The sequence below is a fragment of the Leptodactylus fuscus genome, chromosome 7 (assembly GCF_031893055.1).
Source record: "Leptodactylus fuscus isolate aLepFus1 chromosome 7, aLepFus1.hap2, whole genome shotgun sequence".
Taxonomy (NCBI): domain Eukaryota; kingdom Metazoa; phylum Chordata; class Amphibia; order Anura; family Leptodactylidae; genus Leptodactylus; species Leptodactylus fuscus.
In genome coordinates this window covers 91,136,161-91,161,919 of record NC_134271.1, presented here as the reverse complement: position 1 = coordinate 91,161,919, position 25,759 = coordinate 91,136,161, and the positions used below count along the sequence as shown (strand labels likewise).

At 41.5% G+C, this 25,759-nt stretch overlaps 1 protein-coding gene across 1 annotated transcript in view; it reads left to right on the top strand.

Moving 5' to 3' along the window:
* The first annotated feature begins 3,951 nt into the window (after window positions 1–3,951).
* Window positions 3,952–25,759, top strand: part of PPP2R5C (protein phosphatase 2 regulatory subunit B'gamma) — an 85,481-nt gene continuing 63,673 nt past the window's right edge. Inside the window, exons 1-3 of the mRNA XM_075282533.1 lie at window positions 3,952–4,135; window positions 7,569–7,634; window positions 14,133–14,292. Of these exons, the coding sequence (XP_075138634.1) occupies window positions 4,109–4,135; window positions 7,569–7,634; window positions 14,133–14,292 (253 nt within the window). The 5' untranslated portion in view covers window positions 3,952–4,108. The remainder of the gene's footprint in view (window positions 4,136–7,568; window positions 7,635–14,132; window positions 14,293–25,759) is intronic.

Sequence of the window (25,759 nt, the reverse complement as noted above, 5' to 3'; positions counted from 1 at the left end):
TGGTTTTCTAGTCCTTAACTGTTTATGACCTATCTATGTCATATTTATAGGTCACAAAAATCGAAACATGTCATCGGCAGGAAGGGGTTAAAGAGGTTGTCCAGGCTAAGATATTATTTTTAAATTAGGCCAGGGGATGTGAAAAAACTAAATATAAAACATACTCACCTGTTCCTTTCATGTCCTCCCAGCTTGGTCTGGTCCTTCTGCTCATCGGTCTTCTTGCAGTTGAATTCCTCGCCGGCTGTGACATCCCAGGTCCCTTCCACTGCATATTAAAAATTAAAAGAAAACAGAGAAATAAATCCCTTACAGGGTATAGACACAAAAACCGCTTACATGTTTTGGGGGAGTTCTCCCCTTAATCATAGTATAAAAACAATGATCCACACAACCTGTTTTAAAGTTTCCAGAGAAATTGAACACACCAACATATAATTATTTAACCTATTATAACAACAATGGTAAAACATTTCCTAGAACATCCAAATTAATGGAATCAAAAAGAAATAACATTATATGCAGTCATATATAGCTCGACTAAAATTATCATAGCATAGTTGTGGCTTTACCACAACAAAGTATATATCAATATAGCCACACTTAAAGGGGTATTCCCACGTTGCATACTCACCAGTCTTCACTGCTGTAAAATCTTCTTTCTTCCTGGTTTCTTGCATCATTTGGTGGGCGGGGGTTCACATGCAACCTGCCGCTTAGCTCCGCCCCCAAATTAGCGTGTAGCTCCACCCACCGCATAGCATGATCCTATGGGGCGGCTGAAGGGCGTGTAATGTCATCAAAGGTCCTTAAACACTATATGCACAATATTGGAGTATGTAGTACAGGCAGGAGCAATTAGCTAGCCTGATAACTGGGAGAACAGAAGAAGTTCAGAAATGAAAGCAGCTCCTCTCCCCTATCTGAGTGCAGGACCTAGGTCACGTGGTGTAGACACAGGAATAGCTAGAAACACAAGCTCGCTCCCATGCACTTAGCCCCTCCTCCCTCCCCCTGAGAGCAGCAGATACATCACTTGACTTTTGAGCAGATAAGTCAAGGGCTGTGTCAACAATGAATTGAATAAAGTAAGATAGTGGAAAAACAAAGCAGTTTTGCTGAAGCAATGTATTTAAGAAAAGTCTTACATCCACATTAACAAGCAGTATAGATAGGATCCTTGTGATGGAACAACCCCTTTAAGGGAAAACCAACATAAACACATGGAACAATCCCCAAGATTGAACTAACGTGGCTGAAACCGCGTACACAATTTTCATTAAAATCAAATCTCATTCATTGACAAATATATCCTACCTAAACAATGTTTCAATGTTCTCCAAGATAAATTCCATGTAGGACAACGATGTGCACGCCCAGTTTCACAAGAAGAGAAAATAAAATCTCTGCTATAATTAGTATCCCATGATGCAATAGTTATTTCAGTTAGGTTATTACAGTATTCTCTTTTACCTACAATTTTGTTCAGGACCAAAAACGTCCAAATTGGAACTGCAAGTATACTGTAGTGTAATTAGCGGAGGCTCATGGTAGGTGAGCAAACATAAAAAACAGTCTTAGGCCGGGTTCAAACGGGTAGACGTGACTGCACCGGCATCCTATTGCGCACTCCGCTCTGGGATAGGCCCAATGAATGGGCCTAGTCGGGAGTGTCTTCAGGCCGAATCGCGAGGCGAATCGGCCTGAAGAATGAGCATGTCGCTTCTTTTTTCCAGGAGCCGGAACAACCGGCTCCCATTGATTTCAATGGGAGTCGTCTTTTTGGTCAGGATTTTAAGGCAGATACGGCCTCAAAATCCTGACCTAAAAACCCTGTGTGAACTTACCCTAACTAACCTTCCTATGCTCCAGAGCTGGTCCTGGTGCTCTTCAATCCTCCTAAATGATGGCAAGGACCACTGAGGCCCATTCACAGGCCTCAGCAGTCCCTGACATCATTCAGTACACTGGAACAGGCCTGAAGAACCACACGGACCAGCTCCAGAACATAGAGGAGGTGAGTAACACTGTTTTTATGTTTGATCACCTTCCCTATTCCTCTGCTTATTATACACTGGGGTCTGAAGAAATTTCAGAGCATAACGATATCAGTTCTGGTTCAGACATCTTTGGTCCAAACGAAACCACTGGGCGAATCTTGCAATGATTCACCCAACATATACCCACCTCCTGTACTCCCATGCCCCACAACAGTAACACAACAGTTTCCAGATACAGTTGATTTCAAAGTCGTATTATAATGGGGGCAAATGGGCAATTACTTGCTGTTGGGCCTTAGGCTACAGCCCATTTCACCATTCTTATAATCCACCTTATAATCCAACTCTTTACATCAATGAATAGCTGCTGCTCCACTGATTCTGCTGCAGTTAGAATGTTTTCTCTATCCCCCACCATTCTCGAGCAATCAATACTGTTAGTTTTGGTGCCTGATGCTATTTAGACTCAGTACTGTCAGGAGGGCGGTGCAGGCAGGAGCAGAAAAGGGGTGTGATTCTGAGCTCTGACACTGACTGCCTCTTATTGGAGCTCTGAATCACACTCCCTGCCTGACACCGCCCTTCTGACATTTCAGAACTTAAAGGGGTTGTTCAGGCTAATATTTTATTTTTTAATTAGAACAAAAAAAATATATACTCACCTGTCCCTGGTGCTCCGGTGCCTCCCAGCGCCGTCCAGTCCTGCAGCTCCAGTTGTTTTCGTCCGATGGAAGTCTCCATGTGCAAGACACTGGACATTGCTACCTGTGATGTTCCTGACTCCTAGCACACCAGACACCAAGAACAACAACACTTATTGCTCAGGAATGGTGGGGGCTAGAGAGAAAATTACAACTATTGCTAGGTTCACACTAGCGTTCACCTGTCCGTTCTGAGCTTTCCGTCTTCTGCATGCCAGAAGTCGGAAAGCTCAGACCGGGTCCGGCCGTGAGCAGCGGTGAGCGTTTTATGCTCTCCACCGCGAAACCGGATTTTTTAATCCGGACACAGATTACTGCATGTCCGACTCTGTGTCCGGATTATAAAATCCGGTTTCGCGGCGGAGAGAGCAAAACGCTCACCGTCGCTCACGGCCGGACAGTTTTCTCACCCATTCAAATGAATGGGTGAGAAAGACTCCTGCAGGTTTCCGTCTCCTGCTGTTTTATGCAGGAAACGGAAACCTGAACTACGGAGACCACAACGCAGATGTGAACGAGCCCTATGCTTGGATCAATGCAGCAGTGGCTAATACGCTAGGTTCACACTAGTGTTCAGGTTTCCATCCATCAGATCCAAGTGGAGACCCCAAAGACGGATACCCTGTCCGCTTACAAAGCAGTTACACCGGAAGTTATAAACTATAATGGGGTCCGCCAGGTTTTTGCCAATTTTATACTGAAATCGGTGGAGTGAAAAGTCCTCCTTGCAGGAATTTTCTCGCTGCCAAATGTATGAACCCCTTGCAATGGCTCCACAATATGTAGAATCACCCTGTTTGCCAGGCCTGGGGTTTGGTGTAAAGTAGGATGATGGAAGGGCTTGTGATAATAATAGCAGACAAGAAAGTTGCAGGGAGTGATGAAGTAATGCTAAGTATAGTGTACAGTATTAGGGAAGTGCGGACGATGGGAGTGGTGCGTACAGGATTCACGTGCTGTGCTGTGCACAGGAGTGCAGCAGGTTTTGGCTGACTGATACAAGTACACAACACTACTCCTGCACTGTGTCCTGTCTGCAGCTCTGTCACACAGGCGCCCAGAGCGCGGAGCTCACCCGGAGACACTTCCCTCCAGCCACCGGCACGGAGGACACTCTAACTCCCGCTCCACCTCCCCAAATAACACCCACTGAGGGTGTGGGGGCGTGTCCAAAACAACGGGGAGGGGCCTCGTCCAATAGACGTTGACCCACGTGTTTGAATGTAACCAATGGGAGCGGGCGCGGCCGGAGGTGAGGCGCTGCGGCAGCAGCCTGGGAAGAGCTGAGAGGTACAGACTGAGCTGCCAGAGAAGAGGAGGCGGGCGGGGGAGGGGTGAGTGTCACCGAGAGCCACCACCACCGCCGCCGCTGCCACCACCAGCCGCAGCCTCACCAGGAGCGCCGCCATGCCGAATAAAAACAAGAAGGATAAAGTGAGTGTTCTGTATCCGGCCGCGGCATATGTGGAGTGGGCGGCGGCCCGGGGATGTGAGGGGAGGTGCGGCAGTAGGCATTGAACTTTAGCGGGCGCTCCGGGGCCTAGCCCGCTGCCTGGGACTGGAGTAGCAGAAGTTGCGGGGAGGAGGCATCTCACACTGCAGGTCGCCAGCCCTACGTCCCACATACAGGGGAAACTTCCTGTGAGCATCCCCAGCCTGTTCTCCTCCTCCTCCCTGGAGGCTGCGGAGCACCGTCAACATCTGGAGCTGCAGATACATAAATCTACATGTCAGGAGGGCATTCATCAGAAGTAGAGTGAGGAGACACATAGTAACCAATCAGAACACTGTTTTCATTTTACATAGAGTCTCTGTGGAATGAGAGCTGAAATCTGATTGGTTACTAAGAGAAACTTTTCCACTGTGCTTGGCACTACTACTTATATGTATCAGTAATGGGTTCTGGAGCCAGGCATTGTCCCCTACCCCATATTCAACGGAGTGGCCAGCCATAACGGCTACCCAGAGCTTTCACTGGTTCCGATAGGAAGGACATGGCATAGCACTTTCACACTTGGTGTTGCCAGGTCTTACCGGTGATGGCTCTGTCCATGTGTCACTTGGTGGCCAAAGCCAAGATGAGAAGGTATATCAACTCCTGAACACAATTTAACACTTCGCATATATGTTTAATCTGCATTAAAAAGTATAACTACAGTGTGCATGCATTACATATCTTCTACGGCTCCTGAATGACCGCTTCTAGTATTAGATTCCAGAGCTGCATTCACTGTTCTGCAGGTGGAGTCAATGAGTACATACATTACATTACTTATGCTGTAGTAACTCTGAATTATATCCTGTATTATACTCCAGAGCTGCAATTACTACTCTGCAGGTTGGCATTAAAACCAGTTAGGGGTGTGTCTGCCAGCAAGCTTGCTAACAACTTAGCCGAGGCCCCATAATGTATGGTAGTTTCCTCTGTGCAAATGTTAAAACAAGTGGGGACTGCTGTGAACTTTAATTTCTAAATTCTATAAATGATTGAGTACAGCTCTGGAGTATAAACCACTCGGGATAAGTCACGTATGTACAAAGTGACCCCTCCAGCAGAATAGTGAGTGTAACGGAGGAGTATAATGCAGGCTGTAACTAGGATTAGTACAGGATAAGTAATAAATGTACATAGTGACTGCAACTGCGGACTAGTGAGTGTAGCTCTGGATTATCCAACGAAATACAGGATAAGTACAAGATAAGTAATGTATGTACGCAGTGCCATCAGCAGCAAAATAGTGAGTACAGCTCTAGAGTATAATACAGGATGTAACACAGGATCAGTAGAAGATAATGTAATGTATGTACGCAGTGCCACCAGCAGCAGAATAGTGAGTTCAGCTTTGGAGGATAATACAGGTTGTAACTTGGGATGAGTACAGGGTAAGTAATGTAATGTATACATACAGTGACTCAACTTCACATGCAGATTAATTATATATGTAAACTGTAAAATGTTGTTTAATGGTGAACTGGTCATCTATGTTTATCAGAGAACGCAGTGCCATCCATATTCTTATTGTCAGCACACTCACCTGTAAACCTTGATGATCGGGGTAATGGCAGCACAGGAACACTGAAAAGTCATAGTTGATGTCAGTTCTCATTTGATACAGCACCATTGTACATTTCCATTGATTTCCATGGGGAGTAGAAGAAAGTTGTGTAGACCCTACCTTGTGATTCATGTTGCACCATGTGACTTTGGTCAAGATGTGCCACTTAAATATGGATAATAGAATTTATTTTTTTGTTTTGTACATTGGAGCATTAATAGAGTGTTCTGACTTATCTCTATATGATCCATTTGATCAGTGCACATCTCACCTCTGGGGATGGTCCATAGAACAAAGGGGACTCGAGTGCTAGATAAAAAGCAGTGATCAGTATCTATAATTGTAACTTTACATATTGATGCCTTTTACATTCTCAAAATCCATTAGGGAAATTATTATGCATTCTGGTCTGATAATACCCATGGCCTGCTGCAGAATAATATTAGACCTAGTTCACACTTTATATAGTGATATAGCGAACAACGCTGTTTGGGTAGCTTGCGCCTCTGCTCCGTTTGTTTCAGTAAGACCGCTGGAGATAGCAGAACACTGTACTGGCAACACCTCTGGCAAGCAAATTTCTGGACCGTATTTGCTTGTGTGCATAGGGTCTTAAGGTGCTGTTTGTTTGTTTTTTTTGTTTGTTTTTTTCTTCCTGTTGAGTCAAAGCCAAGAGTTATTTCAAAGGGGTAAGGAAACACTTGTACTCCATCCTTCTGCTAAGTCCACTCCTACCTTTGGCTTAAAAAAAACACAAAGCTTTTCCTCTTAGGACCTGCTCATTTAATGGCTTGTCAGTGACAGAATTCTACAATGGATGCCGACGTCTCTGTCCATTCCTGATTACTGCGGCTTAAATCTCATTCAAGTGAATGAAGATGAGCTGCAGTTTCCTGGCATGACCTGTTGCCTTTTAAGGTGGTTTGACTATCTTTAATCACAGATTATTAGCCGCAGTCTCTAGGGACAAAATAGTGAAACTGACATTCCCACGCAAGCCTGATGTGTCATCTGAATGCTTCCACAGCATGACGTATCATGGAATTATTTTGTAAGAGAATGTATTTTGTAAGCCTCTTATTTTGTGATGTAGTCCAGGTTTAGGTGCTAGATGTGATATAGGTTCTAGTCTCTAGTGGTCCACGATCTGTTTCTGACGTCATTTACTCTTATAGCAAGTTAGATTTGATGTGCATGGTTTAATAGCTTGGGCATCTGTAAGATCTGCAGCTCCATAATACTTTCAGTAGCAGAAATGACCCAAAGACTTAAGGAGGGGTGTTGTGATGGTTTTCTGCAGCCTTATTTTACTCCAGTCTTCACCCCACAGTTTAGGCTGCCTTCTAAAAATAGGGCGGGTACATATATTGTCAAATATTACTTGAGGTCTCCCGATAACTTGTGATTTGCTGCTTCAGATTGTCGTTTTCAAATTAAAGACATGAAATGTAAATGTCTGTTTTATCTAAGCTGGCTGTGCAGTAGACTGCAAACTGTTCCCTGTTATCAACTACTTTATGTTGGAGAGAAAATGAATGTAGTGTCTTTCAATAGAAGAGTAGAAACGTCCCTGCCCCCATGATTACCACTGTATGTCACTTATCTCTAGTGCTGAGAACCTCCAGAGATATTGCCATGCATGTGTGTGATACGTCACTCCTCTTATAAAGCTCTTGCACTACTTTAGACTCAGGTTTCATCTCCCTTACTCTGCACCTGCATCTTACCGTCTATTGCTGCTCACTTGGAGGAAGACTCATTCTAATTTTACTAATTAAGACATTTTTCTTTTCTTTTGCATTTTATTTCAGGAACCTCCAAAAACTGGAAAAAGTGGCAAAAGTGGAAAAGAAGGACAAGATAATCCTGAACATGAAGTGAGTGGAGACACAGAGGTTTCAGGCTCCTGTGCAGCTCTGCCATGCTTGAGGATTTCTCTAGTGAAGCAGGGGAGCTCTGACATTGGATGAAGTTTAGATCAGCACAGGAAATAAGGAGCAGCCATCAACGGAAGATTGAAATGCAGTATTCTTACTTTACTACATAAATGATGTTATCTTTTTCTTTATTACGGTTTACGTGTGTGTGTATGTGTGTGTGTGTGTGTGTGTGTATATATATATATATATATATATATATATATACATATACATACACACACACACACACACACACACACACACACCTGGGCCTTATTCACACGGTCGCAATCACTGTTACAAATCATTGACCAAACACTAACCATGTGAATAAGGCCTTACCTGTATATAGATTAGATATGTAGGTAGTCTTCTCACAGGGCCCAAATGCATGGCTAGCTATTGGGAAGTACCAGTAATTTGCCCATGTAAGATTTGGTTTATACTTCCAGTTTTTTTGATGCTGTGTTTCAAGCCAAAATCGAAGTGGCGCTTGGTTTTGGCTTCACAAACTGCTTCAAAAAAACAGTAACATAGAAACACTCCCTGAAGGTTCTAGTGATCAAGCCAAGAGAAGAGCACACTCTGTTTTGTTGGGTGATCGCTTCTTTACAACAGCACCTAAAATCACTTTGTCAGTAGCCCAGCTCCCTGTGTAAACAGCAGTGTCTGCCAAGAAATGCAAACTGTAGGGGGATGAACAATTAATTCCTCATTGTATCTAGAGTCTGTTTGTTATTAATAGTTGGCGTCCATATTGAATTGGCTTTTGCTGTTCATTGCTTTTTCTGCAACTTCAAAATATGATCTCAGCTGATGAGTAAAGTTTTGCTCCTTTCACTACAATGCTGAGTAATGTCCTAAGTAACACTTGGACAAAAGTTTTCTATCATTACAGGTTCCTCTTGAACTAGCTAAGGTCAGGGATTCTGTTAGTGGATCCTGTTCCTGGATTTTTTTTTCTGTTGCACTTTTGAAGTAGATTTCAATAGTTGTCTGCTTTCTGCAGCCCTCTACTCAATTTAGTCAATGTAAGTCCTGAACAGGGGAACCCACTCAATGTCACCACAACATGAGTTCCTTTAAACGGATATGGTGTTTCTGATACCATAAATATACCAACATTTTGGGTGTTTGTCCAATATAAGTATTGTTTTTGGCAAGATATTTCTACATTACATTGTGCACAAGACACTATGTAAACAGCAGGTCGGTATAAACTTGGCAACATCAACTGTTGATCTCTTTTAAGTAAATTTTAGGAGGGGAGGATCATCAACACATGTAGTATGTAATGTGGCATTTCTCCAGTCACTTGTTTTAGAATTAGGCTGTGTTTTGCAGGGTCTATCAGATGCATACATTGGGGAGATATCCTGACTAATGCCCATTGTATAGACTTACAGTGGCATCAATAATATACAGACCCCATGTGATTTAAAAAAAAAAAATAAATTACTGTCTTTAAGGCTGAGTTCACATGGAGTTTTTTTGGTCAGGAAAAATCTGCTCAGTAAAATTTGTGTGGCGTTTTTTGAATGTGGCCATGAATTAGTTTTCAAAAACGCCTTGTGGTTTTTGAGGTGTTTTTTGTCAACAACGTGTCAAAAACTGCGTCCAAAAAAACGCGAGGTGGATTTTCCGCCTCTCATTGACTTGCATTGATTTTTTCTTGGGCAGAATTCGCCTGAAGAATGGACATGTTGCTGCTTTATCCTGCTAGCAGAAAATACCGCTAGCAGAAAAAAATAACAAGCGGATTACATAGGACTGTATGGTGAGGTGTTTTTGAGGCTGATTCTGCCTCGAATTGCTGGCCAAAAAACTCAGCGTGAATTCAGCCTAATAATGCAGCAGACTGCAAGCAAAAAAGGTATATCAGCCTACACCAGCTGGATAGAGGCTGAAAAGTCATTCTTTTGGCATTGTATTCGATAAATCTGGGCCTACAGATACATTTGCATATGCCCTGAGAGTTTATACAAAAAACAGACAGCGGAAAACAGTGTGAAATTGGCTTATGATTGGTAAGATAATGTATACTTAGAGGGCCTTTCATGTCCTCCTTCACATGCGGTTTTATATACTGCTAGAAAGCCAACAGTGCGCTGAATTCATTGTACTGTCGGCTTTCCCGTTCTGTGCCCTGGTGTTGGTGCCGTTAGTTTCGACACCGATCTTTGCTCACTGTCAGAAGTGGGTTCCTGACAGTCTAGGTGGGCTGTGAGAAAGGCCCTCACCTCCATAGACTTGTACTGAGGGGAAGGGGGCGTTCTTCACAACTCGGCGTCATCGCTGGGCAGTAAGGATCGTCCCCTCTGACATTACATAGCTATGGACAAGTACTGGCAGGGAGGGCGTCCCTCACAGCTTATCTAGACTGTTGGGGTCACCCTTCTGACAGTGGGCAGAGATTGTTGCCGTTATAACAGCACCGATCTCTCCAGCCCCAGGACACATAACGGAAAAGCTGACAGTATGCTGAATTCAGCGCACTGTCTGCTTTCTAGCTGTATATAAAACCGCATGTGCCCATGGACATGAAATGTCCTCTTTAAGACATTCTTGTAGTCCAGTTGATTCTGTTTTCTCAGTTGTACCCAATACAGTTCTATGTATGAAGCATATGCTTTTCATTTAGTGATAGATGCACAGCGGAAATTTGCATATTGACAGCAAGAATACTTGGAAGCATATGTCACCATTTCATCACCATCCTGTAGCTTATGCATATAATTAATCTATGTATAAAGTTAAGTCTGTTGTAAATACATTAGGGCAGATTTCTTGCACCCTTATACCACAAAAAAAACTGCAAACTTGAGGTATGCAAGTATATAAATGCCACTTCTGACAAAAATTGTTGCAGTTGATGTTTTTTTTTTATAGCACCCTCTTCACTTTCCTAAAAGGAGGTGTGTCGTGGACTGTGCTATCGGCCCCTTCAGATTTATCAGTTATGCTGGTTTTCTGACGGCTCAAATCCATGATCGCCAAGTAATAGGTGGCATGTGTTTTAGCCTAGCCGAGTGACCCGTTGTAGGCGTGCCTGATTTATCAGATGGTCCACACATCCTGCAGGTATTATCAAGACTGAAGTGGTGTATCTTAATACTATACTTCTCTTCAGTGACAGACATTTCCCACAACTTCACTTTTATAATGCAGGGGGCTTTCTGTTTAAACATGGAACTACCCAGGATGCAAAGCACCTAAGCATACGGTCATTTATTTGAATGGCATTTTAATTACAGAATTGTATTTTTATCTTTTTTTCTTCAGCAACAGAAATCTCTGAAAAGTGCCAAAGGAGTTTGATTTCTCTGTAGCGGGTGTGTTGTGTCTTCACACAGTAGCTCCAGATCTTGTCGCCTTCTTCTTTGCACACCTGACTTCCTGCGTGTTGCATATCACAATGATCTTACTGTTTTTCTCAGTGGCACACGTTCAGCTGTAATTGCTTTCTTTGATGTGCTGCTAAGTATGATTCTGAATGTAAATGACAGCCTGGTGGCAGGAGGTGATATAAAAGACAGGGGGGAAAAAAAACCTTAAAGTGGTTGTCTATTGAAGATGGCTTCTGTCTGCCTTCTCTGTTTGGGCATAAGAACATTATAGGAACAGGTTCCCCTATCCCATTATGAACCAGGAGAGATGTTCTATATAAACAGCTCCCAGACTAAAGCTGTCCATGTATTCCAAGGATGCTTATTGTGCCGAGGGCAGACAGGAGTTTGTGAGCAGGTCACTGGTTGAAAGGGTTTATCTGTGATCTGGCATCTCATTTACTTAGTATGTGCCAGAATCTCAGATATTGTAAATGATCATAATATAGAAAGTTATATTAAGCACACGTTACTAGCAGTAAGCACTAGATGGTTATCAGATACCAGATTAAAGGAAGTCCACTACTAGATTTACCATATGCAACTGTTAGCATTTATTGTGTTGCACACATACCCTTCCTGTGCTTCAGTGGGATGTCCTTTTGAAGAAATGAAATTTTTATATATGAAATTGAGCCAAATGGTGCACCATGGGAATGTCCGAGCCCTTAATGCACTGACATATTGCCAAAACTCCTACGTTTCAGTCAAGAGTTGGACTGTAGACTGAATATTATCGAGTACCTCACCACAATGGATGCGAAACAAAGCCACAGAGATGTGATTGAAGTGTAGACTTTCAGCTTGAAAGGGAGGTTGTTGGGTAAAAAATGATTTCCAAACCAATAATTGTACCATATAGGGCCTTTAATTGGAACAGAAACATACATTTGTGGCCATAAACCAATGAAGCATTACAAAGATGATCGTCATCGTGTGGATATGCAAATCCACCTACAAGTACATTGGGGGCAGTGTCTGACTTGTCTGACTCTCCACATTTGCCTACAGATAGCTGCAAATGCATCTGCTTTACTCTGGAATCGGTGCCTAATGTCTCCCCTTTAACTGTGATTGATACTTTCAATCCCTGTCTGTCAGTAGGCAAATCAGTTCCCGCCTCTGATGCACTTGCAAGCTGATTTGCATATCCATAAAATGATGATTCTCTCTGTGGCCACAAAGTGATAAGACATTAAAAGTGTCTTTCTACTCCTATTAAAGGCCAATATGTGGCACTATTTTGGAGCAGATAGACTTCCTTTAATTCAAGGGGCTTACCCATTTAGAAATTCCAAACATTGAAACTTTCTCAAAAGTAACAGAATAAACTAATTTATTAGAAATAGAATGTTACTTTTACTTTTCAGTCAGTGGCTGCCTATCATCTGGAATACATAGATGTCACCAAACGCTGCTCCTCCCTACACTGCAGTCATCTTCAGTTGCTGCTTGTTTCGGGGTCTTTATACCTTCAGTTAGAGAAAAGCATGCTTTTTAGTGTTTTTAGGTTCTTATCCATTAGTATTATGACATACTATGACACAAAGCTAAGTGACATGTAACTGAATCTGAATAGAATGTACTATACAATACATATACAATACAATACATCCTGCTACTTCTATTCCATAGATACATCATCTGTAAACAGTCACCCAGTTCTGTTGGCATGACGTTAGTCCATGCCATAACATTGCCCACACCGTGTACAACATATGATCATGAGCCTGTCCTTTCCATTTTCATATTCGCTTTTAATCATTTTGATAAGCATTAATAATTTTTTTTTTGTCTATAGGATCTTGTTCCAGAACAGAGCAGATTTTGTAGCAAAGTCTGATCTATAGTTTGAAATTTGAGAGGGTCCCCCCTGTATTCTTGAAGGCATCTTGTAGATGATGATATGGTCTCCTCCCTCCCTGAGAGTGTCCTTGACTTAGCGAAATTTTGTGAATGGGACTTTGTTTAACAAGGAAAGAATTTTGAGATCATCCAATTTAGTTATCTTCCATGCTCTTTCAGGTTTTTTTTGTGATGAGTTCACCCGTGCTTCTCTGCTTTTTATTTAGTCATTTATTTTTCTTTTAAGAAATGAACCACATTGTTTGGGCCAGTCCGAAAAAATCTGCTATTTCTATGAAATATCTGTCTGTTCTTGTTCCCATTGACTGTAATGTAAAAGGTATCAGAACTTTTTCTTCTGTTAGAATAGTAAAAAAAAAAAACATGACAGAATAAAGCTTCTGTCACATTTCTTACATGTGGGTATCTGCGTCTGTCTCTTAATGTCTGTTGCTCTCATCCTGTGACCAATGAGAACAACGGACATTAAATAACAGTAGAGTGAACCCGCTCTGCTTCACTTGCAGTAACTCCTCCTTTTGGGCAATGGTTTAAGCTTCCTAAGGCAAATTCAACACTTGGAATTTATTTCTGAATCTTTCTGTATTTTATGATATATTACAAATACTGATGAACTATTCTAAGGACTTGTCATAAATAACAGATTGGTTGGGGCCCCACACCCAGGACTCTCACCACCTAGCTGCACTTCGCAGCTGCAATATGGAGAGGAGAGCTGGAAGCAGATAACGCTGTTCCCTGTGCAGTGACTGTGCTCTGCTCTCGTTCATTTGTGTAGAAGCTGAGCTGAGAACATATTGGTAGACTCCCAGGACCTCCATCAATCTAATATTGATAACCTATCCTGAGGGTAGGTCATCAATACCATTTGCCTGGAAAACGCCTTTAAAGCTCTAATTACTTTTGCACTTTTTGAAGATAGTCCCTTATTGTCAATGTGAAAAATGGACTTGAATTAAATCTGAAAGTGTACATGTCAATCAGATCTTGATGATTTTGGTTCGAAATACATTGAAGTGGTGTAGGCCAAATTCTGAAAATTGTGCAAATACTTCTTTACCTGTCTGCCAGTCAGAACATCTGATCCCTATTGGCATCATATCATGGTTGGGCTAAACTTCTTGTTGGGATCAAATCTATTCCAATGGTTGTTTCTGTGATTAGTTTACAAGATTAGTAAATAGTATTTATATCTTTATAAAAGGTATCCAACAAGAAGGCGAATAATACCCCCCCACCAGCTCAGGTATCGAAAATCAAGGTACCCACTCCTCAAGCTGTTGTGAAGAAGGAAAAACGACAAAGCTCCTCAAGATTCAATGTGAGCAATAACCGTGAACTGCAGAAGCTACCAGCTCTAAAAGGTACATTTATTTAATTGCTTAAAATTGGGCAATACACTTTTACTTTCTTGTTTGTGCTGCTCATTCTGTCTTTGTCCTGGTCATTTTAAAGTTTCTTTATATCCCAGGGAATCCTTCAACCTGGCATTCTTCTTAACACGTTAAACAGAGGGGACCTGCAAGACTTGTAGTCTAGACTTTTGCATTATCAGCCGTTCTGTAATATACAATTATTGAAATGACTTCCTTTAAAAGCACTGAAAATGTCAGCAGAATTCAGACACCATTTGCTATAGCCTGTATTATGTCACTGGCAGACAATACCAGCCAGTCTTAAGCCTCCCATACACACATAGGAAGAGTTGGCTGCACCCACAATCTTTGGTGGGAACAGCTGCCTTTCTTATGTGTAAGGGAGTCCACTTCTGACTCTCCACCTATTAATGTTGAGGGAGGAAAGAATGGAGCATGTTGAATTTTATTTTGCCCTCACTTTTGTTCTCCCAAGAGATAATCTGCCACTGATTTTGCCTGGCAGGAGTTTAATATTCTATTCCCATTAAAAACGCATGCCAGTGACTTAAGAGTGCATGTATGGGAGCGTCTGAGGACAGCTATTAAATATGTACAGACCCCCTATGGCAGTGTTAAGTTGACATTACTCTTTTTGTAAAATAATTTTCAGTAATAGGAAATTGTTGGGACATGCAACAGATCAGGGTACACTTTTCTATAGGGTATTCCAATACTGATGGACCCAGCATGTGAAAGAATAGGTACGTGAGTGGCCTATTATTATTCTGAGATGCGCTAGAAACGTTCACAAAATTTAATGTTAACTGGGCCTACATCCAAAGGACTCTGCTCCACCATCAGGGGCAGGGGAACTGCGGTACTGACCGCAAAATCTTGTATCTGCTTTAGTTTATCCATTCTAGCCTAGACAGCTTTTCCTCCTGATGAGCGGGCTACTACAGGTACCGCGTAATGCGTAGAGAATACTTGTCATACTTATACGAGGACAGTTGCCATACTTACTTGCTATATCTACCTGGCATCCTCGAGAATATCAGCAAATTTTTGTGATTCTATACTAGACTTCTAATTACCAGCCATATAGAAGTCAGAAACCCCTACACTAAATATTGGTCTGGGGGAGTTTAACCATTACAATAATACATCTTTTTATGGTTACCCCCAGACTCTATAGCTTAGTGGACTGATGAGAATGCAGCAAAGTTCATTTTCAGCTGCTGTTTTTCCTCCAATCAGGATCTATCCGCAGCTTTGTATATAGATTGTAAGCTCTTGCGAGCAGGGCCCTCAATCCCATTGTGTGAAATGACTTTCTTTGTAATGTATCTTTGTCTGTATTTGAACCCTACAAATTGTACAGCGCTGCGTATTATGTTGGCGCTATATAAATAAAATGTATTATTATTATTATTATTATTATTATTTTTATTAATGTGTGTGTGAGGTGGATATAATCAAACACCTGCTGTTGCTGCCGTGTGCACTACAGGTCTCATACTAACTATCTTACTAGAGACGTGATCTATTGAGGTGCACACTGTATCCTATTGTTATACAGCCATTTAGGAGGGTGTATATTGTTTATCCATCTCTACATTATAATGTATCTACATTGACACATTTATCCTTGTCTTGGATGTAAATGGGGATTAATTAGGGACTATAGGATATAGATATCCCTCATACAGATTTGTATACTTCTCCATTACACATAGACTAGAATTTGGACTCATCTATGCACGTTTAGGTCTATATTTTTAAAAAGAAATCTAATAAAAGTTATTTTTTAATTGCCAGCAGCAATTGTCCCTCAGTGATAAGTTAACTGGGCCTAAGATGCATCTCGCCTTATTTCAATGTCCGTACAAACCTTATTCTTTAGCAGACATCTAAACGCAGTAGTAATTTGTCCAGACCTTTTATTGATGTGGTTGGACAGGCTTAATTAATCAATGGCCGCTGTCCTAGTCATAGTTTTGCTCACCATTGTCGACTATTAAAGCTTGGCTGCATCCTTTGCCGATTCCAGACAAACTTCTGGGGTCTCCACACACACAGGTGGTCTTCATGTACAGGTTGGTATTGTTAGTTGAACTGCAATTGGCTCATGTCATATTGAGGCCTAGGCTAAGGAATAAGAGTGGAATGAAAATAGCACTTTACTAGACTATAACTACCTTATATACTCGAGTATAAGCCGACCGCCCCCCCCCCCCCCCCCCCCCTAATTTTACCAGAAAAAAACTGGGAAAGCTTATTGACTCGAGTATAAGCTGAGGGGGGAAATTTAGCAGCTACTGGAAAATTTCAAAAATTAAAATGGGAAAGGGGAGGGGGTGTTTTGGTTGTCTGTCTGCCCCTTCCCTGAGCTTGAGGACTTTTTTTTTTTTTTTTTTTTTTTCCCCCACTTGGAATTTAGGCCTGGCTGAATATAGGGTATCTGCAGTGCTCCTATTAACCTCTTCCCGACAGAACAGGAGCACTGCAGATCCCCTATAGTCAGTAGACTGGGCACTTTCAGACACAGGGATATCTAATGTATATGTGTTTCACAGTAATTTTCTACTTTTATACTGTATGTATTCTAGGGAAAGGAGGGATTTAGAACATTTATTTTATTTTTTTGTTATATTTTTTAAAGCTTTTTTTCCCCACTATTTTATGGGAGATTCTATACATTACTATACATAAATTCTTCTTTTGCTTGACTCGAGTATAAGCCGAGGGGGGCTTTTTCAGCACAAAAACTGTGCTTAAAAATTCGGCTTATACTCTAGTATATACGGTATATTGTCTACACTACTTGTGTAGACTATAAAATGCTTAATCTTTTCAATAATCACCAAATATTGCAACCCAGTTCTATCTGTCTTAATTGGGCTTACATGAGCCGTTTCTAGAAGCAACTTCTTCCCTTTACTACACACTTATTCAATACTTTTATAAACCTTGCTGTCAGTCATGTTTAGTTTTTACGTTCCTGTCATGCATTATCTCTTCTGCCACATTGCATTACAAAAGGTGCTGTATTATTTCTGTGTACACACCAAGTCACTCTAGAATATATCCTTACATACATTATGTGGATTTGCTCCCTGTATGTATTGCAAGGTCAGTCTCCGCTACAGATTTTTTTTTCCTTAAAGGGGCTCTTTCACTGGATTTTCACTATTTTAGATAAACCTATGCCTGAGTAGCCTTTAAAAAGGCTTTTCAGGTCCTGCTAATAGTTTGTTAAAAGACCCCCCCCCCCTCATTTATGTATATGTAAATGAGCCGTCCGTGCACTGTGGGCGTTCCCTCACTTCATACTCTGTTCACACCCCCCCCTCTCTTGGTTCTTCTCTGCAAGTTCCTCCTCCTGCTTTCGATTCACAGCTTCACAACTGTCTCTTCCCTCCTAGTGGCACAGGACCTGTGTGATGATGCTCTTCTAAGTGGTGATTATGCAGAGCAGGAGTTGCAGCTCCCTTTTTCTATCATAGCATAGATCTACTGTACACATGGAGATCTATGATAGACACAGGGAGCTGTAGCCCCTGCTCTGCATAATCACTACTTAGAAGGACCTTATAGTGACGTCATCACAGGGACAAACCAATCACAGAGCAGTAGTGACATCATCACAGGTCCTGTACCTCTAGCAGGGAAGAGACAGAGGCGGTGAACAGAGTATGACGTGAGGGGTGCACGGGAACGCCCACAGTGCACGGATGGCTCATTTACATATAAGTTTAAAAGGTAATTCATTAAAAATAGGCTTTAAAAAGGCTATTCAGGCACCGCTAAAATTATATTAAACTACCCCCCCATGTTAAAATAAAACCCTAAAACAGAATATGATCAACTTACCCATTGTGCACGGGGGGCGGGCATTCAGGGTCCGCCGTCTTCTTCAGCCACGCCTCCTCTTCCAGCAATGTCCGCGGGTCCCGTCTAACTCGCGAACTGACATTGGTAAAAAAAATGTAGCAGTAGTAGAAGCAGCATGCTACTGCGCATGCACCCACGCCATTTTTTAACAATGTCAGTTAGCTAGTTAGACGGGATCCGCGGACATCGCTGGAAGAGGAGGCGTGGCTGAAGAAGACGGCGGACCCTGAATGCCTGCCCACCGTGCACGATGGGTAAGCTGATCATATTCTGTTTTAGGGTTTTATTTTAAAAGGGGGGGGGTAGTTTAATATAATTTTAGCGGTGCCTGAATAGCCTTTTTAAAGGCTATATCAGCATGATTTTGCTGATAGAGCCCCTTTAAAACAGAGGGATCTTTTAACAAACGATTAGCAGGACTTGAATTGCCTTTTTAAAGGCTATTCAGGCATATGTTTATCTAAAATAGTGAAAATCCAGTGATCGAGCCCCTTAAGCAATGAGATTTTTACTTAAACCTTGCTTACTTTGCTGCTGCTGTAACACACTGCAGATTATCTGTCCACAATTATAGTTTGCAAATCTGCAGCATACCCATCCCCTGTGTAGTACTGGGTTACCATGAAAAAAACATCATGCAATGTTCTATACTAAATTGTCAAATAAAATGTCAGTAGTGTTGTAGTTGTGATACCTTTTATTCTAATCCGAAAGATTACATTGACAAGTTTTCAGAGCACAGGGGCTCCTTCGTCAGGCAACTGTGAGTGAGTGTCTGAGAACTGATCACATTTAGAATATTCTATGTAAAGACAATTAGTTCATGAGGTGACACATCAGTAAAATAAGTCAGGGCAATAATACTGAGGTTATGATTTAGGAGTTAAAGCTATATTACACAGCCAGACCTGGGTTAGGAGAAGTGCCAAAAAATGAGAAAAGCATTAATCGTTTTAATTTGCATTGGCCTGTGTAATTAGACAAATGAATGCCAATCAACGCAGGCCAATGCAAACTGGGGAGGAATGATCTTTGCTGCAACCACTTCTCCCACATTTGGTTGCACGGATTATCAGCAACACTGGCCAGATTACATAGCCGATGCACTGCCAATAATTTCCATGTTTTATGCTGCATAAAAGGTACAATCATCCAACTGGCAAGTGTTTACTCATTAGTCAGCTGGCCAGCAGCACTCTTAGGGTAAGTTCACACTGAGTAAACGCTAGCTTATTTTGTAGAGTAAAATTACACTTGTAAATTTTGCTATCTCATTGACTTCAATGATATTTTTTACACGTGTAAAAATACGCCTGTAAAATGTCATTGAAGTCAATGGGAGTCTTATTTTTACACGTGTATTTTGCAAAAATACACGCGCGATTACTCAGTGTGAATGCACCCTGAGGGTGCATTCACGCAATGTATTTTGGCTTGTAATCTGGCACGTCCACGCCGCGGGAGCTTTTGCAGCCGCAAAATAGCGTCGCGTATACGATCCCGGCTCCCATTGAAATCAATGGGAGCGTATATGGCCCGCAAAAGCTCCCACGGCGTAGACGTGCCAGATTACGAGCCAAAATAAATTGTGTGAATGCACCGTTAGGGTATGTTCACACAGTGGAAAATGACGTGGAATTCCTCTTCGTTTTCCGTCAGCTGTATTTTCGCCTGCCGTCTATCCTAGACAGAATGCTGTTGCAGGGCAGCCACAGAATCTATGGCAAGATCGAGCATGATGCTTCTATTTTTCCGTGTCCTGCTGAGATTACTGCCTCCTATTGTAAACAGTGGGAGAAGGAATCTGCCCCAGATACAGGAGCGAAGTCTGCCCCCAAATCCACAGCAAATTCCACTGTGTGAACATGCCCTCAGACAGTTCTATTACCAGCAGAGAGTGTTCAGAGTAACGCTCATTGCTGATAATGTCCTGAATATAGGGTTGAGTAATAGGCTCCAAATTTTTGTCATTCTTGAAATTACCCTTTTAGTTTCAAGACTCTTAAAGCGAAACTGTTAACATGAAAATGTAGTATAATCATCAGGCATCGTGTGATAGAGTAGGAGGAGTCAAGCATATTGATATATAGCTTTATGGTAAAAGATTTAGTATAACTTGTCATTTATTCCTTTCATTCTCTGCTTAGGAGTAGTTGAGTCCAGTGGACGGCTCCTCTATAACTGTGCTTACTGATGTAGCAGTCGATCTCTATTAGCACCGCCCACTGGAATCAATGACTCCTTTTAATCATAGGAATAATAGAGAAGTAAATAAATGACTGGTTATACTGACTCTCTTACCACAAAACTATATATTAATCCGCTCAGGTCCTCCTGCTCTCTAACATGTTGCCTGCACATTATACAGAATTTTCATGGTGACTGGTTCCCTTTAAGCCTCACAAACTGTGGTCTTGTCAGAAGTGTTTTCCCATGGGTGTTTCCAACTGCAGTATCAAGTATTCCTGGATTTGCCTTTCTTTGCAAATGTAAGGAGTCTCATGGTTAAAAGTTTCCTCTCATCAGAGAACTGGCACGAGTCCATGCAACAGTTAAAATAAAAAAAAATTCAAGACTTGTACCCGCTTCTTATCATATCAAGCACTTTCTACATACCAAATGCACAGCAGGACTCTAATATGATTAAACACTTTTCATGCACATCATCCAGTTTAGTACACGTGATACGGTCTGCAAGGTGCCCCAATGAAGAAATCTACATTGTAGAAACTAAAGAGAAAGCTTTAGTCCAGGACTTAAAGGGATTATCTAGTTTCAGCAAATAAATGCATGGTTGTCTAATTACTGTGCTCTGACTGGTACTAGCTTTGCATCGGTGTGTCTCACATGACTGTAGACCAGCTCCACCTATAAAATATGATGATTAATTTTTTAAGAAATTATGCAATTATATTATATTGACTAAATAGTTTGTAGTTTTACATATTTGTTTTCATAGTTACATAGTAGATGAGGTTGGATGAAAATAAGTTCATCAAGTCCAACCTATAACCCTACAGTGTTGATCCAGAGGAGGGTAAAAAAAACAAAACCATGAGGAAGATGCCAGTTGTCCTATGTCAGGGGAAAATATTCCTTCCTGACTCAAATCTGGCAATCTGTATAAAACCCTCAATCAACTTCTTTGGGGCAACACGGTGGCTCAGTGGTTAGCACTGCAGCCTTGCAGCACTGGGGTCCTAGGTTTGAATCCCACCAGGAACAACATTTGCAAGGAGTTTGTATGTTCTCCCCGTGTTTTTGTGGATTTCCTCCCTTTTTACAAAGACATACTGATAGGAAAAAAAGTACATTGTGATCCCTATATGGGACTCACAATCTATATTAAAAAAAAAAAAAACAACCCTCGATCAACTTGTCTTGACAAAAATCTACAACCCATAACCCCGTAATATTTTTCTGTTCAAGAAAGACATCCAGGCTCTCTTTGAACTTGCACAATTAATTCAGCATATCCTGTGCAATAAGTTTTATAGCCTCAATATTCTTACAGTAAGGAATCCCGTTGAAACTTTTCCTCCTCCTTGTCAGTCACCGGTCTAGGAGTGAAAAGATCATTAGAAAGTCCTTTGTTCTGTCCCTTCATGTGTTGGTTATTAGATTATTAGATTTCCCCGTATACATCTTTTTTCAAAACTGAATAACCCCAAGTTTGTTGATCTGTTGTTGTACTCCAATCAACTTATTCCCGTAATAATCTTGTTCGCCCTTTTCTGGACTCTCTAGTTCAGTTATGTTCTCCTTTTATACTGGGGCCCAAAATTGCACATAATAGTCTGTGTGGTCGTACCGGTGATTTGTAAGGAGGCAGAACTATGTTCTTGTTATGAAAATCTATACTTCTTTTGATACATACTATAACTTTATTTACCTTGGCAGCAGATGCCTGTCCACCAAAATCTCCAAGTCTTTCAGTAGCAGTCTTACTCAGAAATTTACTGTTAAGTACATAGTCATATACAGTATTTTATTTCTTTGACCAAAATGCATAGCGCTACAATCACTAGTGTTTTGTTTTTGTTTTTTTATGAATTAGAGCATCTTTACTACTCATAGATTGTAAGCCCATGCGGCTGGGCCCTCTTTCCCGCTGTACCAGTTGGTCACTGTTAGTATCTGGTTTGTTTTGTGTACTATATGTAAACAATCAGATGTTTCTCTACTCACATGGGTGCGTGATTCTAAGCTCTGTGACTTCTGATTGGAGCTCTAAATCACACCCTCTTGCCTGTTATCACCTACCTGACAGTAGAGAGTCTAAATAGCATATCAGCCACCAAAACTAACTTAGAGAACCCTTCCAACTGCACCAGAATTTGTGGAGACACACCTGTTTATAGATGCAAAGAGCTGGAGTTTGTGGAGGTGGTGATAGGTCATCACCCCATACCTTCTTATTTCCCTGGATTCTTTTACTGGTGTATTATCTTATAAACTAATTGTCTTTGTGTAGCGTATTCTAAATCTTGTGCTCTGTTCTCAGTCAATCATTGGTAAATGCCTGAAGAAGGAGCCCCTGTACTCTGAAAGCTTGGAAATGTAGTTTTTCTGGTTAGCCAATAAATGTATCATACCTACAATACTTTCGCATTTCTGTTCCCTGTGGACATACCCATACCCATACACTGCTTGGTGTAAGTATTTACATTTGTACAGCACTCCAGTATAGTTTGTACATGCATTGAACCAGCAGGGGGCTCCTTGCCTTCTTCTCCAATCAGCCTACAGGTGCCCATCAGTATTGTGAATGCAGTAATAGGTTTATAGCTATCCCTCCTGACTCCTCATGCTTTTACAATCTGTCTATCATGTATGTGTTTTGAATAAAGAGTGTGAAGAACTCTGATGCCAGACTTTACTGGCTTATCTCCCTGAGAACAAAAGGATTGGTGATGTTGAAATCCAGCGTGCCCCACCCTTCTCTCTGCTGAGATCTATTGTCAGATGGGCCCCATACACATTAAAGGGTTGGCTTTTCCTGCTTAACTTAGTGGGTTAAATTGATATACATCTACTGTGTCTGTCCTTCTTAAGATATGATGCAGCATGGCATCCATACAAGACATGGAAAATTATCTTTCCATGTTTTAATTGGTTTTGGCATGTCCCCAAGTTTTTTCCTATACTTTAAAGGGATCCTATCATACAAACCTCTTTTTTTTTGTGAGTAACACTTCGGAATAGCCTTAAAAATGGCTATTCTTCTCCTACCTTTCGTTGTCTTCTCCGCGCCGCCGTTCTGTAGGAATCCCGGTTCTTGTCTGTATGCAAATAAGTTATCTTGCAGCACTGGGGGCGGGCCCAATGCTCAAACAGCACTGGGGGCGTCCCCAATACTGCGAGAGAACTCTCTCCAGCACTGCCTCCATCTTCGTCAGCATCGTCCTCTTCTTCCGGCGTTGGCTTGTAACTTCTAGGCATCGGGCAGAGCAGACTGCGCATGCCCACAGGCCAGGAGAAAATGGCCGCTTACAATATATATACTGTGTGAGTCCTGTATGTGTGTAGATAGGTGTGTGTGTGTATATGAATGTATGTGTGTTAGTAGATGTGTAATATGTGTAAGTACATACAGCATATCAATGTCTGTGTATCCATCTATCTGTCCATCTATCTATCTCCTATATATCTATTTTATAATGTGATGTTTAGGCCCGGTTCACATCTGCGTTCAGGCTTCCGTTCGTGGAGTCTGCTTGGGACCTCCCAAACAGAAACCTATACGCATTAAAAAGAGGTTACTTTCAGGTTCTGCAATTATTATACTATTATAATTATATAAATATTATACTGGGGTCTGAAAAGACCCTAGAGTATAATAATTGTTCATGGGTGTTTATTATGGGGCATAATGGTGTATGCAGGGGCCACCATGGGGCATAATAGAGCGCGCAGGAATTCGGCGGAGGTCGGTCGGTCGAGATCTTTATTGTCAGTCAGGAAGGGTGGGAGCCATGTCAAAAGTTCACCACGGGGCCCCGCCATTCCTAGTTACGCCACTGATTGAAGTCTTATGCTAATGAGGCAGTTGGTGCACTGGTAGGGGGCCTTCAACTCCTTGGAATATTGCTGTTGCCATCCAGACTCCTACCATCTCCATCCATTGTAATAATATAAGCTGCCCTGCTTGACAGCAGCAAGAGCTCGTGCTCTGAGGGAGCTGAAGCCATCGCCCATTGCACCAGTTACCTCATTTGTATAAGACTTTAAAGTTGTTTTTGTTCAAAAGTGACATACATAAGAGGTATGCTGTTTATCTCTGTAATGCAATAGCCCACTGGAATATGCTTGGGGGAGGTGGTAGATGGCGATGAGCTCATTTTCTTGGGAAAGTCATGTTTGGATACATTGCTATCCATGTAATGTATGAACTGAACAAGCCCACCAAAACTATAACCAGTCTTCCAAATTACAGTTTTTGCGTGTGTGTTTGGGGCAGGGTGGTGGTTTCTCTATTACATGCATATGCCCTTTAAGTGGCAAACAGAAAGGTGTTCTTGAGGGACGTCTCATTCAAGTGGTCATTTTACCTATGCTTTTATGAGATGTCTTTAGAATATGATTCTGTGCATATGTCTCTACAAAGTACTTGAACCTCTTTGATGCTGCTCAGAGATTTCTTCACACTCAAAAAAAACTGGTTACAACCATGAAGAAGAAAAACTGAGCATGACAGCTATACCTCATGTTCACATGACTGATGCCATTGCTTCTCACTAGGCTTGGGAGTTAGTTTGACAGAACGTCATACTAACAGTTTCCTCCCTTTCATTTTAAGTTTGGGTTTTTTTTGTTGTTTTTTTTGTCTTAATCTGCAAAGCCTCATAAATTCAACTTGTCTGTTCTTTTGTTGGAATATTTAAGCCCAACCCTTGTGGCATGGTCACATCCTCCTATAACTCATGGCATTGATTTGTAGAGAGGAGCATCATTTCACTGCATCTCCTGCAGAGCATCTTTATAACCCCCATATGTAGGTAGCCATGAGCAAATGAAAAACAGTCAGGGATCCCATCAACTGTGGGGCGTAGGGGATAGCTGCAGTCACACCTGAAGATTTAGGTTTCACGTATATATAAGCTGGCCATAGACATCTGTCCCATTTACCATACAAGTTCAGTTCAGTATGCGTAATATTTCACTCCAGGAGGGGGAGATCAGCATCATCCAGCCATCTCTGATCTTGGTTATTACAGAGGAGAAGTGTTTAGATAGGGTCCTTATCCACTGCGATGACATCATGTTTCTATAGTTTGAGTTCCACGACCTTGTTTTGCTTTCTTCAATGGACAAAGTTTAGAAGGAATGACTGTCTCCATCTTATTTTTTTTTTAATCCGACAATTTCCATGTGTTTCCCATCAACTTTTTATATATTATTATTATTATTATTATTATTATTATTATTATTATTATTATTAGGTAATATTTGCTGTACAGTTTCCTGAATATACAATGCTCAAAAAAATAAAGGGATCACTTAAGCAACACAATGTATCTGCAAGCAACACTGATTGACAACCACTGTCTCATGCGGTTGTGCAAATGGAATAAACAAC